Source organism: Mus caroli, chromosome 7, assembly GCF_900094665.2.
Source record: "Mus caroli chromosome 7, CAROLI_EIJ_v1.1, whole genome shotgun sequence".
Classification (NCBI taxonomy): Eukaryota; Metazoa; Chordata; class Mammalia; order Rodentia; family Muridae; genus Mus; species Mus caroli.
Genome location: NC_034576.1, coordinates 12,598,479 through 12,622,256, shown reverse-complemented (window position 1 = coordinate 12,622,256; position 23,778 = coordinate 12,598,479). Strand labels below are relative to the sequence as shown.

Genomic DNA, 23,778 nt, shown 5'->3' with positions numbered 1-23,778 from the left:
ACCTCTGGTGGAATCACCATGCCTGACCTAAAGCTCTACTACAGAGCAATTGTGATAAAAACTGCATGGTACTGGTGTACTGACAGACAAGTAGACCAATGGAATAGAATTGAAGACCCTGAAATGAACCCACACACCTATGGACACTTGATCTTCGACAAGGGAGCTAAAACCATCCAGTGAAAAAAAGACAGCATTTTCAACAAATGGTGCTGGCACAACTGGTTGTTATCATGTAGAAGAATGCAAATTGATCCATTCCTATCTCTTTGTACTAACGTCAAATCTAAGTGGATCAAGGAATTTCACATAAAGCCAGAGACACTGAAACTTATAGAGGAGAAAGTGGGGAAAAGCCTCGAAGATATGGGCACAGGGGAAAAATTCCTGAATAGAACAGCAATGGCTTGTGCTGTAAGATCAAGGATTGACAAATGGGACCTCATGGAACTGCAAAGCTTCTGCCAGGCAAAAGACACCGTCAATAAGACAAAAAGGCCACCAACAGATTGGGAAAGGATCTTTACCTATCTTAAATCAGATAGGGGACTAATATACATTATATATAAAGAACTCAAGAAGGTGGACTCCAGAAAGTCAAATAACCCCATTCAAAAATGAGGCTCAGAGCTAAACAAAGAATTCTCACCTGAGGAATAACAAATGGCTGAGAAACACCTGAAAAAATGTTCAACGTCCTTAATCATCAGAGAAATGCAAATCAAAACAACCCTGAGATTCCATGTCACACCAGTCAGAATGGCTAAGATCAAAAATTCAGGTGTAAGTGGGATAGCATTGGAAATGTAAATGAGGATAATACCTAATAAAAAGTATTAAAATATATATATTAAGGAAAACAGAAAAAAAAAAAGAAAAGAAAATGACTCAAATTCAATAATGGGTGCAAGCTGACAGCCTATGCTTCTGTCTGAGATGGTTCTCCAGAAAGATATTCAGAAAGCTCAGTTCTTACAGAACAAACCCTAGTCTTTTATTTGCATATGATTAAATCATCCACCCCAGGTTCCTTTTGGATTATACCACGAATCAGCATTTTATTAACTTAGTCCCTTTATTTTAGAAAAGAGATCAAGTACATTTTTATAACATAGCAATTGAACACAGAGATCTGATTGCCTTTGTAAGCACTAACAATACATTTAGCTGGGTGAAATATGACTCTGAGATCACCATTCCCACCATGTCTGGACCTAAATTTGTTCCATCCCAGGCTGACCTTAAACTCAGAAATCTGTCTGCCTTTGTATCTTTCTAACAAGCTGGCTTATTAATACAGTTAGTTGCATTTGTTCTTTCAGGTCCATGAAGCCCCTCATATAATTCATATTATATCATTATATTTTGCATCATTGAGAAAAATACATTTTTCAATTCATGTTTTTAGATTTCTTTCCCACACCCTTAAGGACTTTCCTGAAGGTCACAGCATTCACTGCTTTGCAGACAAACACCAGACCCACTCTTGCCTTCTGGACTCATGCTATTTCTAATTATCATGGGGTCATTAGTCATGGCTGAAAGAATATTTCCAGAAGGAGGAACATAAAATAAATTATGTTTATTATAATTATGTATGTATATATAAAAAGAAGCCTTATACCTACAGCAAGCATAAACACTCATGGAGATGCATGCCCTACTGGCTCTGATCCAGAGGTGGGACCATGTCTCTCTGTCCCTTCCATGGGTAGCATATGTTACTTTGTTCTTTTCCCTTGCAGTTTTTAATATTTTTTCTTTATTCTGTATGTTTTAGAGTTTTGATTATTATGTGGCATGGACCTGTCTTTTCTGGTCCAATCTATTTGGTGTTCTGTGTGCTTCTTGTACTTTTATCGGCATCTCCTTCTTTAAGATAGGAGAATATTCTTCTATGATTTTGTTGAAAACATTTTCTGGAACTTTGGGCTCCCTTTATTCTTTTTCCTTTATTCTTTTTATACTGTCCCAGATTTCCTGGATATTTTGTGTTGGGAGATTTTTAGATTTGACACTTTTTTACTGATGTATTCATTTCTTTTATCCTATCTTCAACCCTTGAGATTCTCTCTTTCATCTCTTGTACTCTGTTAATAAAGTTCACCACTATACTTCCCGTTCATATTCCTAAATTTGTCATTCCAGAATTCCTTGTTTGTTTTCTATTTAATTTATTCCCAGTTTCAGGTTTTGATCAATTTTTCATTTCCTTTCACTGTGTGTGTTTGTCTGTCTGTCTTTCTTTCTGACTATGTGTTTGCATCATCAATTTTGGAATATTCAGGGCCCCCTGTGGTATAATATGTGGACTCTAATAGAGATATATTCCCCTGGCTGCTATTGATTGTATTTGTATGCTATTTTCTAGGCACTGGGAGTTGGAATGATTATTTGTCTAGATGGTGGCTTCTGGATATGTCTCTGTTGAATGTTGTTTTGTTCCCTGATTTCTGTTTCTTCTCTAGATGGAATGGCTGTGTGTTGTCTGTTTTCTTGGCATGTTCTGATGGTGTGGTAGAATGAATGCCTGCTGGTGTTAGAGGCTAAAATAGTGTGATGTGCTGAGAACAAAATTGGAGAAGGTTGTAGCCTCCCCCAGCCTGAAGTGGGCTTGTGCAGACCTTGTCACCACTGAGGTGGGGCTACCTGTGGTGTAGCTTTCCAACATGGTTGACTTCTTTTGTTTGTATCAACTGCCTCTGCTCTTCTCCAAGATCCTGCCGCCTGCTGAGACACCTTTGAGACAATCCAAGTTGTGTGGAATCTTCAGGCACCAAGGATGGACTGGCAGCGGGATGGGCCTAAGCTTAGACTCTAAGTAAACTTTAAGGTGCTTTGAACAGAGTACTTTTGTCTTGGTGTCGTTATTTCTCTCCCCATTTAGTCTTTTTCAGCCCCAGCCTGCCTTTCAGGAGTACTCAGTTCATGTAGGCCACGGGTAGCTTACAACTACAGAAAGTCATTGTGATCCTTTGAGAATGATATCAGAAAGAAAATTCAGACCATAGCAAATTTCCTCCTAGAGAGCCCAGGATATGATTGGGGGGGGGATTGGATCTCAGGAACAGTAGGAGATGTATGGATCTGCATTTTTACCAGTTTTTTCCCTGGGAGGAACAGTCCTTAGTTACCAAAGGTGCCTGCTGCAATTGGGATTTTTGGGTCAAAGCAACAAGCCTGGTGAAAAAGGTTAGAAGAGGAAGATCTGTGGAAGCCACAGGAGAAGGAAGCAGGGTGGCAGGAAAAGTTTCCAAAGGGGTTTTGCTGCAAAGCTGGAGTTGAGACTGAGGAGTTAGATCTGAAGAAACAATGGAAGAATAAAAGGTCTGCATGCAACCTTACTTATTATCTGGCAGGCCTGGCCTATAGGTTAACAGGGGCTACATTCTGGATTTGGGGACTGGGAAAAAGCAACCAATGGGGAAAGGATTTTAGAAGAGAACGATTGGTCCTATCCACAAGAGATGGGAGAGGGCAGGAAAGGCTGTCACAAAGTGTTCTGCTGCAGAATTTGAAATCCACCCAGTTAAGCTTCCAGTTTGTGAAAAGTAATTAAAGAAAAGTTTAGGTCCAGGTACATGCCTTTAATCCCAACACTCAGAAAGAAGAGGCATGCAGATCTTTAAGTTCAAGGCCAACCTGGTCTACAGAGCAGGTTCCATGATGGCTAGGCAGAGAAGAAAATTAACAAAACAGCTATGTTCCAGTCCCAGTAAGCAGCAGAACTTAACAGCTTTGGCCACATGGTTCTGGCTTTAGAGTCAAGGATAGAAGAAAAGAGTTATGGAATCTTCCTTTGTGACAAAGGAAAGTTGCTGAGGCCAGGTGTGTGGCAGGGGTGACCCTGCATCGAGGCCTAGAAAAGTCATCATGTGAAGTTGGGAAGGTGAATCCTGGATTGCTTTGGAGACCCCAAGAGGTGAGAGTTACTAGATTCTCAGGATACTTGCCAAGACAGATGCTAACAGGGAGTGACACCAGCCCAAGAAGGAAAAAAAAAGTGCTGCATCCAACAAAATAGAAAGGAGCTGAGACCTGAAGAGTATTTTGAGATTTGACATGGAAATGCAGAATTTGGAGTTTTCCCAGCTAGTTTTTAGTCTTGCTTTGATCCAGTACATCTTTACTATCCTCCCTTTCCTCCATTTTGGTATGACAATATATATCCTGTGCCAGGAGATTCCAGTTAAGAGAATGCATGAATCTCAAAAAGGATGTTGAACTTTGAACTTTTAAACACTGTTGAGACTGTGGTTCCAAATTCCACCCACAAGCATCCATTATTCTTATCTCTCCATTTACTCTCCCTTGGGATATATATTGTAATGCAGCTTAAGAATTAAAATAAGTTTCATCTAGAAGGAAGTTTCATAATCTAGTAAAAGAGGCTAGTGTGTTACTGTAACATTATCTGGAGTCAATGGAAGCTGAGTGTTGGGAGTGATTTGACAAGGAATAAGTTATACTACCATGTATGATATTAGTTCATTTCTGATACTATGATAAAATACTATGACTAAAAGTACACTAGAAATAATTTAAAAAATCAAACAAATGGCAAGTATTATTCTTTCCAGGTGCTTTAAAATACATAAAAACAAAATAGTTGACTATACGTTAAATTTTTGTTGTCACGGACTGCAAGAAAAAACAATGAAGCATGTTCCTTCTCTAAGAACTCTGTAAATGATGAATTTCAAGTTTAACATCTTTTTTTGTCTTTTTTTTATTATTTTATTCATTTACATTTCAAATGCTATCCCCTTTCCTATAAAATAAAATAACAACACTCTTTTAAAAAAGTACACTAGAGGAAAAAGAAGTTTATTGTAACTTATAATTTGGAAAAGAATAAAATCCAACATGAGAAGAAGGCATAGCATCAGGAGGAGCATGAGCCCAGTGTGAAAGTAAGAATGCACAGAGATCACTTTGAATCTACAGACAGGAAGCAGAAACAAGGAATAAGAAGTGGAGTCATACTATAAAACTTAAAATCCTGTCCCCAGTGATATGTTTTCTCCAGCAAGACTACACTCTCTAAAGATTACATAGCCTCCTCAAAAGGGCCATCAATTGTGGACTAACTTTTCCAAAACAAGATTCTATAGGTGACATTTCTCATTTACACCATATTCTGCCCCTGGCCAGCATAGGCTCATGACACCTCATAACACAAAAATACATTTAGCTCAACTTCAAATAGCCATAGTCCTTAATATTCTTTCAAATGTTTCCATACATGTCTGAGAGGAAAGATTTGCCAATACAAAACCTGATAAATTCATGTACTATAAACACTGAAATGCCACAAAATTTAATAAGAATGTAAAATTACTGTAAGTCAATCTACAACACTTATTTATTTTTTAAAAATAAGAGATATGAACGTGGTACATGCTTGTATTGGCACTGTTAAGAGGTAGAATTAGGAGAATCAAGAATTCTAGGCTGTCCTCAGCTACTTGATGAGATAGCCTGACCTCCACAAAACCTAGTCTCAAAAAACTAGTGAAGCCGTGTGTGGTGGCACGCGCCTTTAATCCCAGCACTCGGGAGGCAGAGTCAGGCAGATTTCTGAGTTCGAGGCCAGCCTGGTCTACAAAGTGAGTTCATTCCAGGACAGCCCAGGCTATACAGAGAAACCCTGTCTTGAAAAACCAAAAAAAAAAAAAAAGTGAATATGAAAATATGGAATTTTTTTTTGAATGAAGTGATTTTTAAAGAATATAAGCAATAACAGGAATGTGGGCATTATGAGATCATTTGAATAGATCTTGACCTCTGACTGTTATCTTCCAAGGAATAAAAAAAAAATTAAGATAATAGGAGGAACAACCATATGAACTGGCCAGTACCCCTCCCCCCCCCCAGAGCTGTGTCTCTAGTTGCATATGTAGCAGAGGATGGCCTAGTCGGCCATGAATGGGAGGAGAGGTCCTTGGTCTTGTGAAGATCATATGCCCCAGTACACGGGAATGCCAGGGCCAGGAAGCAGTAATGGGTGGGTTGGGGAGCAGGGCAAGGGGAAATTATAAGAGTCTTTGGGGATGGTATTTGAAATGTAAATGAAGAAAATATCTAATTTTAAAAAAGAAACAAAAAAAATAAGACAGACACAGGATTTTTCCTTCACACAGGAAAAATAACTTTCTATTATTTTACTTTGGGTGTTTTTCTATAATCTCTTATATTCTCAGCCAGTCTCTCTCTAACATTCATGTCTTCTATGTGTGTGAGAAAAATATACTCAACGAGGTCAGGAACATGCTATTGTTACTGTTTATGACTATGAAACACAGATATTAAGTGTCCTCTGCACAGATGGAGTTTTAGAACAATCCACACTTATTACCACTTGGTAGGTCTGTGATTTGGACATTCATATGTATGAAATTAATGTGAATGAATATATTTTAAACAACTTATTGACACATCTTTTTAAATAAAGAGTAAAATGCAAATATATTGCTATATCTATTCATTTTTGTGTGTTGCATATAAAACTCAACCCTTTATATGGTCTTTGTGTATCAGAATCACTGGTAATTGTCGTCGACCTTAAAATGTAGTATTAATATAGATTCTTTGGGATTTAATTTCAGCTCTGCCACCTTGTAAGCTCTGCCACTTGGGTAAAATTTACTTTTTAAGATCACTTCACTCTACGTAATACTATCAGTAAAATACCAGTCCTGGTTCTGAGAAAATCAGAAAATATTACCTTCAGTACAAGTGACCAGAGCCCCAGGACATAATAACTCTACAGTTGAGCAAAAAAGGGATAATACGTTCTTTCTGATGCTCGTTACAGTTTTTACACAGGGTGAGATGTTCTAGTCTCAGATCAAAATGTCCCTTAGCATGTAACATGAGGCAAATCTTTGGAGCATGCCTCACTCATTATGTATATGTTTATCATAATTTCCATAACTTCATGAATATTCAGGATCATATCTGCTTGTCTTTGGGGAAAGTTATGACCATAGTAAAGAGGACTAGAAGAATATTTTTCAACAAAGCAGGAAAAGGATATTTCAAGGATGTCATAACTCCCAGCCACAAATATCATTCTATAAATAAGAGCTATGGGAAAGGCCCTTCCATTCTGAGAAATGTATGTTTATCGGATTGTGATAGTTCTGATTTGAGATCATGCTATGATGGAAAATCATAATCAAAAACAGCAGCCATTTCTCTCCCAAATTAGGTTCCCAAATGTAAAATCATCTCTCTAGAGTTACTTGGGTGGCAATGTTTAAAAAGAAAATAAATTTTGTCTTCTGAGTTGCTATTTCCTGATTTTCTATGCATATGGAATGAGTTCTGTAACTGCACAAAGTCAATGATTTCAAAAGAATAAATAGGTATCACTTAACTATTTTATGTCTTAAAGAGAAAAAGACAGAGATCAAACATAACATAACAAAGTTTTCAGATTGGCTGGCATGTTAGCAAAACCAAAACCTCCCCAAAAGACAACACTATGACACCATAGAACATTCTAAAGTAGATGTTTCTAATGTGTTGAATAACTATGAAATTTAGGGCAAAAAACTCACTGTGGAGGAAGTGTGTGTAAGCAGATGGAGTAGGAGGAGCAGAAAGAGAGAGTATAAAGTCAGAGGCAAGGTTTGCTCCTGTGTGTGCCATCTGCAGGCAACTGGAAGTGATGAGCCATCTTGTGATCTGGGTGTTCCTAGCTGTCTACATGTATGAGCTGAATGCAGGTGAGGTGAAAAAGAGGAGGTGAGGGTTATAAGAGGAGAGTCCAGAGCAAGTAAGGATAGATATAAGCTGAAGACAGCTCTCTCTGATAGCTTTTCAGTCAAGCAAATCAAGAGCAGAGAGCCATAGATTCTGCTGGTGTTCTTTTCCTCCTTTGTTGAGTGAACACTGAACAGGTGACTTTACCTATGAAGGAGCCTTGGTCTCGGTACTCATACGGCAACAAAAGTTTTCATGAAAGAGAGGGCAATAATTAATCGATTTAGAAACTTCTGCAAGGTCTGTTGTCAACAAAGCAAGGTCTAAAATAGTGTATGGGCTCAGCAATTCTTTGCATTATGATAATTTATTAATGCCCCTTTAGCTTGATGTTCACTGACAGTCTCTGTAAGTTTCAAAAACACATGGCTATCTCAAGTTCTCTTAGATATTGTCTTGCTGTATCAGTCTGAGTAAGTTCTTTGAGGTTATTATTCTGTTCACATCCAGTAGAAAAAAAGCATGACTACCTGAATTTTTTTCATTAGTTATATGATTACCATGCAAAATAATGGTTTTTGTTAGCTACATAGTTTCTCTAATGTGAATTTGTATATTATGAGATCTAAATTATGAAGCATTTAAGAAATGGCCATAAAGAATTACAGGGATGGAAATGGAGAGGAGCCTGAGGGGAAAAAAAAAAAAGTTCCAGCGACAGGCCCAAAGAGAGATCCAGCTCAAGGGGAGAGACCAAGACCTGGCACTATTACTGGGGCTATGGAGCACTCACAAAAAGGGACCTAGAATGACTGCCCACTAAAAGACCAAACAAGCAGCTGAGTCAGAGGCAGATAGTTGCACCCAACCAATGGACAGAAGCAGCTGTCCCATGTTGTTGAATTAGGGAAGGCTGAAATAAGCTGAGGAGAAAAGCAGCCCTGTAGAAAGACCAGCAATCTCAATTAATCTGGACCCCCAAGACCTCTCAAACACTAGACTACCAAACAGGCAGCGTACATCAGCTGATATGAGGCCACCAACACACATACGGCAGAGAACTGCCCAGTCTGTGTTCATTCAGAGATGATGCACCTAACCCTCAGGAGTCTGGAGGCCACAGGGAGTTTAGAGATCAGGTGGGGTTGGGGTGGAGACATCCACATGGAGACAGGGAGATAAGGAGGAGGTATGGGATGTAGAGCAGTAGGAGGGTGCATGGGAGAATAAAATATGGAGTGTAAAATAAATAACACAGACAGACAGACAGACATAAAAAATTTAAAAATAACAAAAAATGAAGCATTTAAATATCACAACTTATTTTATGTATAAATATTATGAAGTATATAGTTAGTTATATAATATGACAAATGTCTATTACTCTCAATATAAGCTCATAAAATTTATCATTTTCTACGTAATACTCACTATGGATTTTACATACATCCTTTGGTTTTGTTGATGGTTTTCTACCACTAGCCTCCTGTCACCCTCTGTTCTCTTCTGTAAATTTCTTTCCTCTCCACAAGAGACGTCTTTATGATTTCATGTCACATAATAATTTGGGTGATGATTAATTATGCCTATCAACCTGACAGGATCTACTGTCACATAGAAGACAAGCCTATTATAGATGATTCTGTGGTGAGTGATCTACATTGGATTAGTTTCTAGGCACACTTGTGAAAAGTTTTCTTGATTAGATTAATTGAAACAGAAGGATACACCCATAAAGTACATGGCACCAATTTCTTGACTTGAATTGTGGACTGCATTAAATGAGAAAGATACCTAAAAACAAATATTCATCATCTTCTGTTTCACAATTCTAGCTCCAGTGGTGACTAATATAATATATAGATATGAGCATATATACATATACTGCCACACATGAAAAAAATTACATTTTGTTTTTGGAATATGGAATGGCTTAATCCATTTAACTGGAAGTGTAATGATTTCAGAACCACAACTGTACCCAAAGGATATATGCATACTCATACAGAAATGTTCTGTTCACCACAATTTTCCAGAAGATGTCTGTTGAATTTTGAGTTGGCATCAGCCTGGTTATGAAGGACTGATTGAGACGATTCTAACCCCAATTTATCTGAAAATTCTCCTTATTTTTGACTTCACTTTTCCCCCTTGCCCCAGATTCCTTACATATGGCTAACATTTGCTATGATACCAGTAATCCCACTGCAGTATTCTGCTAATCCCTGATATATGCCATTGTCTCTCAGACAATATTTTCTCAGTTGAAAGCTGGTGAACAACAATGAGTGGGTAGAATTTGAATTGTACTTAATACTGTAGATGATTCTGACCTACTATAAGAAAGACATTTGGAACTGAGCTCTCATATGAGAAGGTAGAAATTCCTGGCTTTTCTTTTTCTTTAAATTGGATATTTTATTTATTTACTTTTCAAATGTTATCCCCTTTCCCAGTTTCCCATCTGCAAACCCCCTACCTAGTCCTCCCTAACCCTACTTCAATGAGGGTGTTCCCCCACCCACCTACCCACTCCTGCCTCACCTCCTCTACACTGGGGCACAAGCATTCACAGGACCAAGGGCCTTCCCTTCCAATGATACCAGATAAAGCCCCTTCAGCTCCTTCAGTCCTTCCCCTAAAGCCTGCATTGGGGTCCCTGTGCTCATTCTGATGGTTGGCTGCAAACATTCACATCTGTATTGATCAGGATCTGGCAGAGCCTCTCAGGAGACAGCTGTGTCCTGTCAGCTAGCACTTCTTGACATCTGCAATATTGTCTGGGTTTAGTGTTTGCAGGTGGGATGAATTCCCAGGTGGGGAAGTCTCTGGATGACCTTTCCTTCAGTCTGTTCCACTCTTTTCCCTCTATTTCCTTTAGGCAGGAGTAATTCTGGGTTAAAATTTTGGAGATGAATGGGTGGCACCATCCCTCAACGTTGGGGCCACACCTAACATCTGAATATGCTCTCTCAACAGGTTTTCCCTAGCCTATGTGGGGTATTTCAGCCAATGTCACCCCCAGGGCTTCCTGGGAGGGTGTTGCTTTCCTGGAATCTGTGACTTTCTGGTTGCTGTCAACAATTCCCAATCCCCTATTGCTACACACCTCTGTTCAATTTCCTGACCTCTGTACATTTCCTCCATCTCCTCCCATAACTGATAGTTCCCCTCTTTTTCCCCTCCCCCTCTTCTCTTCCTCAAAAATTCCTCTCATCTTCTACATCCCTTGATTATTTTGTACACCCTTCTAAGTAGGACTAAAGCATCCACTCTTTGGTCTTCCTTCCTCTTGACATTCATGTGGTCCAAAAGTTGTATCTTGAGTATACCATGCGCTTTGCCTAATATCCACTTATCAGTGAGCATATACCATGTATGTTCTTTTATGAAAGAGTTACATCACTCAGGATGATATTTTCTAGATCCACCCATTTTCCTGTGAATTTCATGAAGTCATTGTTTTTAATAGCTCAGTACTATTCCATTGTATGAATGTACCATATATTCCATATCCATTCCTCAGTTGAGAGACATCTGGGTTGTTTACAGCTTCTAGTTAGTATAAATATGGCTACTAGGAGCATAGTGGAGCATGTGTCCTTATTACATGTTGAAGCACATCTGAGTATATGCACAAGAGTGGTATAGCTGGTGCCTCAGGAGGTACTATGCCCAATTTGGGGAGGAAGAGACAGACTGATATCCAGAGTTGTTGTACCAGCTTGCAGTCTCACCAGCAATGGAGAGTGTTCCTCTTTCTCCACATTCTCAACAGCATCTGCTGTCATCTGAGTTTTTGATCTTAGCCATTCTGACCCGTGTTAGGTGTAATCTAAGGGATGTTGATTTGCAATTCCCTGATGACTAAGGATGTTGAACATTTCTTTAGGTGCTTCTCAGCCATTCCAGTTTCCTCATTTCAGAAGTCTTTTGTTTAGCTCTACTTCCCCATTTTTAATAGGGTTATTTGGTTCTCTGGAGTCTAACTTCTTCAGCTCATTGTATATACTGAATATTAGCCCTCTATCAGATGTGGAATTGGTAAAGATTTTTTCCCAATCTGTTGGTTGCCATTTTGTCCTATTGACAGTGTCCTTTGTCTTACAGAAGCTTTGCAATTTTTGAGGTCCCATTTGTCCATTCTTGATCTTAGAGCATAAGCCATTGGTGTTCTGCAAGGGAAATTTTCCCCTATGTCAAAGTGTTCCAGACTCTTCCCCACTTTCTCTTCTATTAGATTCAGTGTATCTGGTTTTATGTGGAGGTCCTTGATCCACTTGGACTTGAGCTTTGTACAGGAAGATAAGAATGGATCAATTTTCATTCTTCTTCATGTTGACTACCACTTGAACCAACACTGTTTGTTGAAAATGCTGTCTTTTTTCTTTTTCTTTTTTCCAAAGAGCCCCACTGAGCAAAACATTAACTCCTTACAGCTGAAGTTAAGTGCAGTACCTATAGGTTTCTTTTTTTTTTCTTTTTTTCTTAGATATTTTCTTTATTTATATTATCCCCTTTCCTAGTTTACCCTCCGAAAATCCCCTATCCCCTCCCCCCTCCACTGGATGGTTTTAGCTACTTTGTCAAAGATCAAGTGTCCACAGGTGTGTGGTTTCATTTCTGGGTCTTCAATTCTATTCCATTGATCTACATGCCTGTTCCTGTACAAATACCATGCAGGTTTTATCACTATTGCCCTGTTGTGCAGCTTGAGGTCAGGGATGGTGATTCCACCAGAGATTCTTCGATTGTTGAGAATAGTTTTTGTTATTCTGTTTTTTTATTTTATTCCAAATGAATTTGGGAATTGTTCTTTCTAACTCTATGAAGAATTGAGTCAACATCTAATGAAATGATCCTGTCTTTTTCTTTGACTTTGTTTAAGAAAAACAAAGATTATGTTGATGGATTTCCTATATTGAATGATCCCTGCATTCCTGGGATGCAGCCAAGTTGATCATAGTGAATGATCATGTTGATGTGTCCTTGGATTGAGTTTTTTTGAGTACTTGTGCATCAATATTCATAAGGAAAATTGGTCTGAAGTTCTGTTTCTTTGTTGGGTCTTTGTGTGGTTTTCTTATCAATGTAGCTATGGCTTTATAGAATGAATAAGGTAGTGTTCCTTCTGTTTCTATTTTGTAGAATATTTTGAAGAGCATTGGTATTAGGTCTTCTTTTTTATTATTTTCTTCTTTAATATATTTCATATTTTCTTTATTTACATTTCAAATGTTATCCAATTTCCTGGTTTCCCACCAAAAGCCAAATCTTCTTATTGCCAACCCTCTCCCCATGCTCACCAACCCACCCACTCCTGCTTCCTGCCCCTGACAATCCCCTACACTGGGGCATAGAGCCTTCACAAGACCAAGGGCCTCTCATCCCATTGATGACTGACTAGGCCATCCTCTGCTGCATATGGAGCTGGCATCATGAGTCCCACCATGTGTACTCTTTGGTTGGTGGTTTAGTCCTTGGGAGTTCTGGGAATGCTGGTTGGTTCACATTGTTGTTCCTCCTATGGGGCTGTAAACCCCTTCAACTCCTTGGGTCTTTTCTCTAGCTCTTTCATTGGGAACAAGCCATCTGGTCCTGGGTGCTTTTTTTTGGGGGGGGGGGGAGCTGGGAGACTTTTAGTGACTGCTTCTATTGCTTTAGGAGTTATGGGATGGTTTAGATGGTTTATGTGATCCTGATTTAACTTTGGTACTGGGTATCTGTCTAGAAAATTGTCCATTTCTTTGAGATTTTCCAGTTTTGTTGAATATAGGCTTTTGTAGTAGGATCTGATGATTTTTTAATTTCCTCAGTTTCTGTTGTTATGTCTCCCATTTCATTTCTGATTTTGTTAATTTGGATAGTGTCTCTGTACCATCTGGTTAATGATTTAACTATCATGTTGATTTTCTCAAGGAACCAACTCCTGGTTTTGCTAATTCTTTGTATAATTTTTTTCTTCCTACTTGGTTGATTTCAGCCCTGAGTTTGATTATTTCCTGCCATCTACTCCTACTGAGTGCATTTGTTTCTTTCTGTTCTGGAGCTTTCAGGTGTGCTATTAAGCAACTAGTGTATGCTCTTTCTGGTTTCTTTTTGGAGGCACTCAGTGCTATGAGTTTTTCTTCTTAGCATTGCATTCATTGTGTCCCGTAATTTTGGGCATGTTGTGCTTTCATTGTCATTAAATTCTAAAAAGTCTTTAATTTTTTTTCTGTATTTCTTCCTTGACTAAGTTATCATTGAATAGGGCATTGTTAAACTTCCATGTGTATATTGGCTTTCTGGTTTTTATTTTTGTTGTTCTTGTTATTGAAAGCAAGCCTTAGTCAGTGAGGATCTGACAGTAGGGATGGGATTATTTAAAACTTCTTGTATCTGTTGAGACCTGTTCTGTGATCAATTATATGGTCAGTTTTGGAGAAGGTACCATGAGGTGCTGAGAAGAAGGTATATTCTTTTGTTTGAGGGTGAAAAGTTCTATAGATATTTGTTAAATCCATTTGTTTCATAAATTCTGTTAGTTTCAATATGCCTCTTTAGTTTCTATGATCTGTCCATTGATGAGAGTGAGGTGTTGAAGTCTCCCACTATGATTGTGTGAGTTGCAATATGTGCTTTGAGCTTTTGTAAAGTTTCCTTTATGAATGTGGGTTCCCTTGCATTTGGGGCATAGATATTCAGAACTGAGAGTTCAGTTTAGCAGATTTTTCCTTTGAAGAGTATGTAGTGTCCTTCCTTATCCTTGTTCATAACTTTTAGTTGAAAGTCAATTTTATTCTATATCAGAATGGCTATTCCGACTTGTTTCTTGCAACCATTTGCTTGGAAAATTTTCTCCCAGACCTTCAATCTGAGGTAATATCTGTCTTTTTCACTGAGGTGTGTTTCCTGTATTAAGCAAAATTTTGGGTCCTGTTTATGTAGCCAGTCTGTTAGTCTATGTCTTTTTATTATTGAGTCCATTATTGTTACAAGAGCTATTAAGAAAAAGTGATTGTTGCTTCCTATTATTTTTGTTATTAGAAGTAGAATTATCCTTATGTGGCTATCTTCTTTTTGGTTTGTTAAAAGACAATTATTTTCTTGCTTTTTCTATGGTGTAGTTTCCCTCCTTGTGTTGGGGTTTTCCATCTATTATCCTTTGTGTAATGAATTTGTTGGATTATATTGTGTAAATTAGGTTTTGTCATGGAATATCTTGGTTTCTCCATCTATGGTAATTGAGAATTTGGCTGGGTTTAGTAGTCTAGGCTGGCATTTGTATTCTCTTAGGATCTATATGACATCTGCCCAGTATCTTCTGACTTTCATAGTCTCTGGTGAAAAAATTGGTGTGATTCTGATAGGTCTGCCTTTATATGTTACTTGACATTTTTCCCTTAATGCTTTTACTATTCTTTGTGTAATGAATTTGGTGTTTTGGTTATTATGTGATGGGAGGAATTACTTTTCTTGTCCAATCTATTTGGAATTCTATAGGCTTCTTGAATGTTTATGTGCATCTCTGTCTTGAGGTTAGGAAAAGTTTCCTGTATATTGTTAAAGATATTTACCGGCCCTTTAATTTGGGAATCATTGTTCTCTTCTATAGCTATTATCATTCATTTTGGTCTTCTCATATTTCCTTGATTTCCTAGATGCTTTGATTTAGAATCTTTTGCATTTTGCATTTTCTTTAACGGTTGTGTTAATGTTTTCTATGGTATTTTCTGCATCTGGGATTCACTCTTCTATCTCTTATATTCTGCTGGTGATGCTTATATCTACAGCTCCTGATCTCTTTCCTAGGATTTCTATCTACAGGGTTGTCTCCCTTTGATTTTTTTATTGTTTATATTCCCATCTTTAGATCCTGGATGGTTTTGTTCAATTCCTTCCCCTGTTTTGTTGGGTTTTCCTGTAATTCTTTAAGAGAATTTTGTGATTCCTCTTTAAGGGCTTCTACCTGTTTACGTGTGTTCTCCTGTATTTCTTTAAGGGAGTTATCTATGTCCTTCTTAAAGTCCTCTATCATCATCATGAGATGTCATTTTAAATCAGGGTCTTGCTTTTCCAATGTGTTGTGGTATCCAGGACTTGCTGTGGTGGGAGAATGAGGTTCTGATGATGCCAAATAGCCTTGGTTTCTGTTGCTTATGTTCTTGCCCTTGCCTCTTGCCATCTGGTTATCTCTGGTTCTTGTTGGCTCTGTTTACTCTGACTGTGGTGTGTCCCTCATGTATGCCTCTGTGTCAGCACTCCTAGGACACCAGTCTTAACCTGGAAGAATTTATGTATGGAAAGCTGTGGCACAGGGTCAGCTCCATGGTACAGAGAGAAACTGCAAGGGTTCTGACCAGAGCTGTTACTTGGTTCCTATATCCTAGTGGCTCTGGGAAAATACATCTTGAGCCAGGAATTTGAGCAGAAGTGGTAGTCTTAACCTGTGCTCACAGGTGTGCCAGCACTCCTGTGAGACCACCCCTCTTCCGGTGGGACCCTTTAATGGAGATCTGGCACAGAACCAGCACTGGGGCTCAGAAGAAAACCAGAATGATCCTGTCCCTGGCCATTCCTTGGTTCCTGTGTCCTGATGGCTCAGGGAGGGCCCCTCTTTGGCCAGGAATTTGAGCAGAAGTGGTGGTCTTACCTGTGTATTCAGGTATGTCAGCACTCTTGGGAGACCTGCTCTCTCCTTGTAGGCTCCGTATATGGAGAGCTGTGGCACAGGGTTAATTGTAGGCACAGATGGAAACTGGAAGAATCCTGTCCCTGGCTGTTCCTCAGTTCCTGTGTTCTGAGAGCTCTGGGTGGATCCCTCTTAGGCCAGATATTTGAGCAGAAGTGATGGTCTTACCTGTGCTCCCAGATGTGTCAGCACTCCTGAGAGATTAGCACTCTCAAGGCAGGGCTTGAGTGTGAAAAGCTGTGGCACAGGGTCAGCTCCAGGAACAGACTTCCTGGTTTTCATATCTTGATGTGACATTTCCAGGATAAATATTCAACCCCAACTTCATATGACATTGCAGAATGTTTTATGTATTTCATAGTTAGTCTGGGAATGCAGTTTTTTGGGAGGTGGTTTACATTTTGCCCATTCATTTTGTCTTTCAGAATTGATCTCTCATTTACATCCTCCAGATCAAGGTAAGCAACCAACTCTATTGGGCAGTATCTCAATTATCAACCCTTATAAAGCATTAGGTTTGAGGAGGTTCTGACACTTTTTAGTCATGTAACTTTTTCTTGCATTATTCTTCTGAAATGGGCCATAGTGGTCAAACCAGATATTGAAGATCCAGGTTAGTGACCAACTCCTGGTCACTCAAGAAAAATACTCCCTTCTCCATTAGGACCAAGATAAGACAATGTAGGTTCCTGCATTTTATTATTTCCTTTGTCATTGACAAATAATAATTATATATTTATACATGTTAAAAATAATATTTGGATATAGATATATACCATGGGTTGTTAAATCGAGGTAAGTAATATAACTATCCTATTACAAACAGAAAATTTTAATGCTCAGAGCATAAGCCATCTGAAATTATTTCTTATTTTAAGATCAAGAAAATATAAGTACATAATCAGTGGAGGTGGGTTAGTAGTTAAGAGTGAACCCTTCACCATGGAGCAATACATTATGAGAAGACAAAGATATGCTGCTGCTGCTGCTGCTGCTGCTGCTGCTGCTGCTGCTGCTGACAGGACAAAGAATATTTGTGGAGGGCAGTGGGGAACTTGGAAAGAAGTTTTGGACATCTTGGTAATTCAGGAAAGCACATGATGAAAAAGGTTCCAGAGTCTGAATTCTGGAAATGAAGTCTCTCTCACTGCTAATAGACCTCCACTGAGGAAATCGCAGACTTTTTTGGAGATTTGCTAATATTTTCTGTCTTAAGTAGAAAAAACAGAGAGTGACACTAGCTGCACATGGATGGAAGTAAGATCATAGAGAGATGTTCTGGAGATCACATTGGCAAAGCAACAGATACGGTGTTTTGTTTTGTTTTGTTTTTCAGAAAAAAAAGAAAATATATGCTGTAGTTACTATCTGTTGCTGTGATGCTATGTGGTCCTTTTGGATTCAACACAACTCAAACATCACCATGTCACTGTAGCAAAGAAGAGCTCATTTTTATCATTTTTATACTGATCTATCTGGGATGCTGAAGTACAACCCTGAGCCAGAATGCTCTACAATCTCAAAAGCCATAATCACCTGTGCCAAATTATAATTGCATATTTCACTAATCAGAATTCAGGATAGAGGACTTTCCTAAGAACATTTCTTTGTGGTACATTTATTGTCTTTCCATCGGTTGGTTTGCTCAGCTGTGGCAGAATAACATGCTCATGACTTATGTCTCAACTTGACAACTGGGATGTTGCTCATCCAGGGAGGTCTTAGGAACTTAAAACTTTTTTGACCTCTATTCAAAAATAGGAGTTTTATTGAAAGTGGCCTCAGTTTGGTTCCTTCTTACATTGATAAAACACTGACCTACTGAGAAAGAAATTAAGGGGAAATGCCCCTCACAACAGCTACAAATAAAATAAGATATTTTGGTGTAATTCTAACCAAGAAAGTGAAAGACCTCTGTGACAAGAATTTCAAGCCTCTGAAGAAAGAAATTGAAGAAGATATGATGAGATTAAATGACTTCCCATGCTCATGAATCAGTAAAACTAACATAGTGAAAATGTCCATGTTACCAAAAGCAATCTATAGATTCAATGCAATTTCCATCAAATTCCAACACAATCTTTTTACAGACCTTGAAAAAAATTCTCAACCTCATTTGGAAACACAAAAAAATCATAGATAGCTAAAATTATTCAGTACAATAAAAGAACTCTGGAGGTATCACCATCCCTGATCTAACCTGTACTACAGAGAAAAAATAAATATAATAAAAAACTCATGATACTGGCATAAAAATAGGCTTATCAATGGAATTGAAGTGAGGACCCACAAATAAACCCACACACCTATGGACATTTTATGTCTAACAAAAATACTCAAACAATACAAAGGAAAAAAGAGAACATCTTCAACAAATGGTACTGGTCTAACTGTATATATGCATATAAAAAAGTGAAAACATATCCACATTTATCACCCTGCGCAAAACACATGTCCAAGTGGATCAAATACCTCAAGGTAAAACTCAATATGCTAAGCCTAGTAGAAAATAGAATGAAAAATATCCTTGAACACATTATTACAGAAGACATTCTCTTGAACAGAACACTAAGAGCTCAGTCACTAAGATCAACAACTAACAAATAAGACCATGTGAAACTGAAAAGCTTCTGTAAGGCAATCAACATTGTCAATAGGACAAAGTTATACCCTACAGAATGGGAAAAAATCTTTACCAACCCTAGATCTGACAGAGATAATATCCAAAATATAGAAAGAATCCAAAAAAATAAATACAAATAACCTAATTTAAAAATGGGGTACAGAGTTAAACAGAATTCTCAACAGAGGAGTCTTGAATGGCAAGAAGCAATTTAAAAATGTTCAAAGTCCTTAGTCATCAGGGAAATATATCAAAATTGCCCTAAGAATCCATCTTTCATCCAGCAGAATAGCTAAGATCAAAACCTCAAGGGATAGCAGAGGCTGGGGGGTATGTGAAGCAAGAGAACCACTCTTCTACAGATGTTGGGAATATAAACTTATACAGTCATTTTGGAAATCAATCTGGCAGTTTCTCAGAAAACTGAAAGTAGTTCCACCTCAAGACCAAGTTATACCACTCTTGGGCAAATATCCAAAAGATACTTACTCTACCATACTACAAGGACACTCACTCAACTATGTTCACAGCTTCTTTACTCATAATAGCCAGAAACTGGAAACAACCTAGATGTCCCTCAAAGAATAGATAAAGAAAATATGGTACATTTTCACAATGAAACACTACTTAGCTTTTAAAAACAAGAACATCGTGAGATTTGCTAGCTAATGGATGGTACTAAAAAATATCCAGAGTGAGGTAACACAGACCTAGAAGGACACATATGGTATGAACTCACTTATAGGTGGACACTAACCATAAAGTACAGGATAAGCATGCTACAATCCATAGGCCCAAAGAAGCTAAGTAACAAGGAGGGCCCAAGGGAGAAGGTTTGAATTTCACTCATAAGAAGAAATAAAACAGACATTGGAAATGAATGGGTGGAGAAAACTTGATATGAGAAGGGGTGAGGAGTACAACATGGATTGAGATCAGGTGTGAGGAGAGTAGGGATTCAAGAGGGGTGAGAGAAAGAATGGAACTTGTTGTATAGGTACATCTCCAGGATACACTAGAGACCTGGATTGGGAGAAGCTCCTGTGAGTCCAAGCTGAGACTCCTAACAGTGGAGAATTTTGAGCTCTAAGAGGCTACCTCCTGTAACCAGTCAGGACTTCAAGTGGAGGGAGGAAGACACTAACCCAATCACAAATACTTTGACACAAAGTGTGTCCTGTCTACAAGATATTCAAGGATAAAAATAGAACAGAAATTGAAGAAATGGCCAACAAATGACTGGCTCGACTTGAGATACACCCCATAGGAGAAAGCCAACCCTTGATACTATTAATGATACTCCCCTAAGCTTGCAGACAGGAATCTAGCATAACTGTCATCTGAGGGGCTTTACCCAGTAACTAATGGAAACAGATTCAGTGGTTTGGTTCCCATGGGCAATCTCCTATTCTCTGGGGTCAAGAGGAGAGGAAATGGTGGAAGGGGTATGAGGATGGGACTGGGAGAAGAAAAAGGAGAAGGAGCTGCAATATGGATATTAAATAAATAAATAAATAAATAAGTAAATAAATAAATAAATAAATAAATAAATAAATAAATAAATAAATAAATAAATACTGGTGACCTAAAACAACTTGGGGAAGGGGATTTGGCTTACACTTATAAATCACAGTCTATCATTGAAGGAAGTCTGGAAGGAACTTAAGCAGGATCAGAAGTAGCAATATTTAAGGAAATGTTCCTTCCAGTAAAAAGCTTCACAGTCGATTCACAGTATTCCCAAGGAATAACACACTGAGGTCCATATTAAGCAACACCCCACTCCTGGCAGCAATTTCAATTCTACTTATGTTTGGTTGGTGTGATAAAATACAAAATTCAACTTGGGAATAGAAGGGATTATTTGGCTAACACTTTGTAATCACAATACATCATTGAGGAAATCAAGGCCAGGAACTGAAGCAGGGGCAGAGGAAGAAAACATGAAGGATGCTGCCAACTGGTTTTCACTCCCTTACTTGTTCATCTTAATTTCTTGTACAAAACAGTCAAACCTCCCAGGAATAACAATACCCACATTGAGATAGACCTTTCTATATCAATCATTAGTCAAGAAAATACCCTACAGATATGCCCACAGACCAATCTACCTAATCAACATAGATGATGAGAAAGATGAAAAAGAGTGTGAACTCTGATAAATGAGATCCCTCCTTGCTAAAGAACTTTTTATGTGGAAGCCAGCATCTCCAACCTGAATCCAGCTCTGGGCCAAAATGAGACTTCCTTGGAAATTTTGCTGATTTTTGTATTACAAGTGTGAAAGGCAGCAAGTGACATCAGCTTCAGGTGTATGTGAGGATGATGAGAGAACAATTGTTATGTTGCTGCCAAAATAGATGTTCCAAAGTCAAGTCCCAGTTATGCATGACAACTCAAAGTTCCAATCTTAGCACTTACAAAGCTAGACAGGAAAATTAACATGAGCTACAAGCAAGCCCTGGCCTAAGGAGTGAGTCTGAAGTCTAACTGAGTGAGAAAAAATTCAAAAACAAAGCAATTTGAAAGTCAGTCTCCTACATGATCTTATTTTATATGCTAATTTTTTTCTGTTTTCCAGAGATTTCTACTGATAGCTGTGTCTTTCCATTTGTTTATGCTGATGGATTCCACTACAGTTGTATCTCCATCCGCAGTGACTATGATTGGTGTTCTCTTGACTTTCAATTCCAAGGAAGGTGGCGGTACTGTACAGCACAGGGTAAGAATCCTACAAAGGCATACATCAGATGCCAGGAACCAAAAGGAGAGTACATTGGGATATTAGAAATAATAAGGTTCATATATTTTCATTTCTGCACAATTTGCAAAACTTCAACACAATCTGGCAGAAAAAAATAACTGACTGTTTTCTCAGCAGGGATTAATCTGAGAACAGTGTTCATAGTTCATTCTTTACCCATCTTTCTATGCAGATCCCCCAAAGTGTATTTTCCCTTTCCAATTCAAACAAAAGCTCATTAAGAAGTGCACCAAGGAGGGCTATATTTTGAATCGGAGTTGGTGTTCATTGACTGAAAATTACAACCAAGATGGAAAATGGAAGCAATGTTCTCCTAACAAGTAAGACAATGGGAGAAGGTAGATCAGTGCCTCGCTGAGCTATGAAAGAGGAGCAAAGCATTAGGTTGATTGATAAGGAGCCTGAGATCTAGATCTCTGGGCTATGACTCAGTTACAGGGCAACAAATACTTCCTGTGAAGTATCTCCTGTGGAGTACAACAAGCTTATCAAGCCATGTGGTGCTAGTAGGAAATATTCAGCTCTGGTTTTGTAGCTCAAACTAAGCCACTAGCAGAACAAGTGTACTGGGTCATTGGCAAGTATAATATGTTGGTGTGCTTATACATGCTGTCTAATGATTATAATCATATATAATCTTCTTGTCGTTGTGACAAAACACTCCAGGAAAACAATCTGGCAAAGGAGGGGAAGGATTAGTTTCATTCACATTTGGATGTGAGGATGCAGGACACAGTCTATCATGGTGAGGGAGGTGTAGGGGTGAGAGCATGAGGCAGCTGATCACATTGTGTCTGACAACAAAAAGATATATGCTGGTACTCAGTTGGCTTCCTCCTTTGTCCATTATTTTGTCTGTGCCCTCAGTCCAGGAGCTGTTGTTGAGTTTTCCCTCCTCAGTTAACTTTCCTGATGTGCCTGAAAGTGTGTCTCTTAGGTGTTTCCCAATCCAGTCATATAACAAGGAATACTAAATAGGCATTTCATTATGTATGCACTGATTTTCAGTTTTAAAATTGTTTTGATTTACAAAATGAAAGTGAGATAGATATTCACTGAAACATTGAAGCAGCACATGACAAGAAAAAGTAAACATGAGCATTGTTTATATTCTCCTCTGGAACTCCCTTCCATGGGCATCATAACAGCTAACAATGCAATGTGTGACATTTTGTTCCTCCCTACACATCTACACAGATGCACAATTTTTATGTCTTTAAAATATAACTGAGTCTGCTTTCCCCTTTGCTACTATGGCTCAATTGTCATTTAAAACAGATTGTAGAATTTTCCCTGTGAATGTATAAATTTCCCCCATATTCCTGTGTGCATACATATCTAAGTAGTTGGAGATTGTCCACCATCCATATGTGAGACTTTTGATTAAAGCCATCTTCTTGAACATTGACAGTGATCAATGACTTAAATGTCTTTCAAACCACTGACTGTATGTCTTACTTTGTTATAAAAATACAATGTATATTCAGTTCTCACAATCAGAAATATATACACTTTTCTTAGCCACATCCCCTGCCCCATGGACTGGTGCTATTTTGATATCTCATTAGACAGCAAAAATTACTATTTATTAGGGAAGGAAACACATGTGATGTTGATCTTGGGACAGTAGGGGAAACTGAGACATTCATTCTAACATGTTTTTTCACCTCAGTTTTTAGGTATGCTTGTGTGTTTTAGAAGACAGGAGTTATAGATACATCAGATGTTCCTCCAAATGTAATTAATCCTTTATCTTTATGAAGAAATCTGTTAATAAAGGTCTGTTCTCTTATCAACATTGATGTCTTGTTTCTCTAGGATGGGTGGAAATAGACAATGCACATTAATTCTCATATGGTAGGTTTATGACCCAGGGAACAACTTGCAGTAAGGGGTTACATTATCTGAAATCATGATACAAAAGAATAAAATCTGGTAATTAGGAGACCTACCTGTATTTAAATTTTCTTTTCACTGAATGACCTCAGTTCATGGGATGCTACCCAC

General features: G+C 38.3%; 1 protein-coding gene across 1 annotated transcript; it reads left to right on the top strand.

The window, feature by feature from the left end:
• The first annotated feature begins 7,653 nt into the window (after window positions 1-7,653).
• LOC110299492 (binder of sperm protein homolog 2) lies at window positions 7,654-23,566 on the top strand. The gene is made up of 5 exons (XM_021169202.1): window positions 7,654-7,733; window positions 16,810-16,842; window positions 21,589-21,729; window positions 21,944-22,091; window positions 23,444-23,566. Exons 1-5 carry the CDS (start codon window positions 7,676-7,678, stop codon window positions 23,448-23,450), a joined length of 387 nt encoding a protein of 128 aa, XP_021024861.1. The 5' UTR covers window positions 7,654-7,675; the 3' UTR covers window positions 23,451-23,566.
• The last annotated feature ends 212 nt before the right edge of the window (window positions 23,567-23,778 follow it).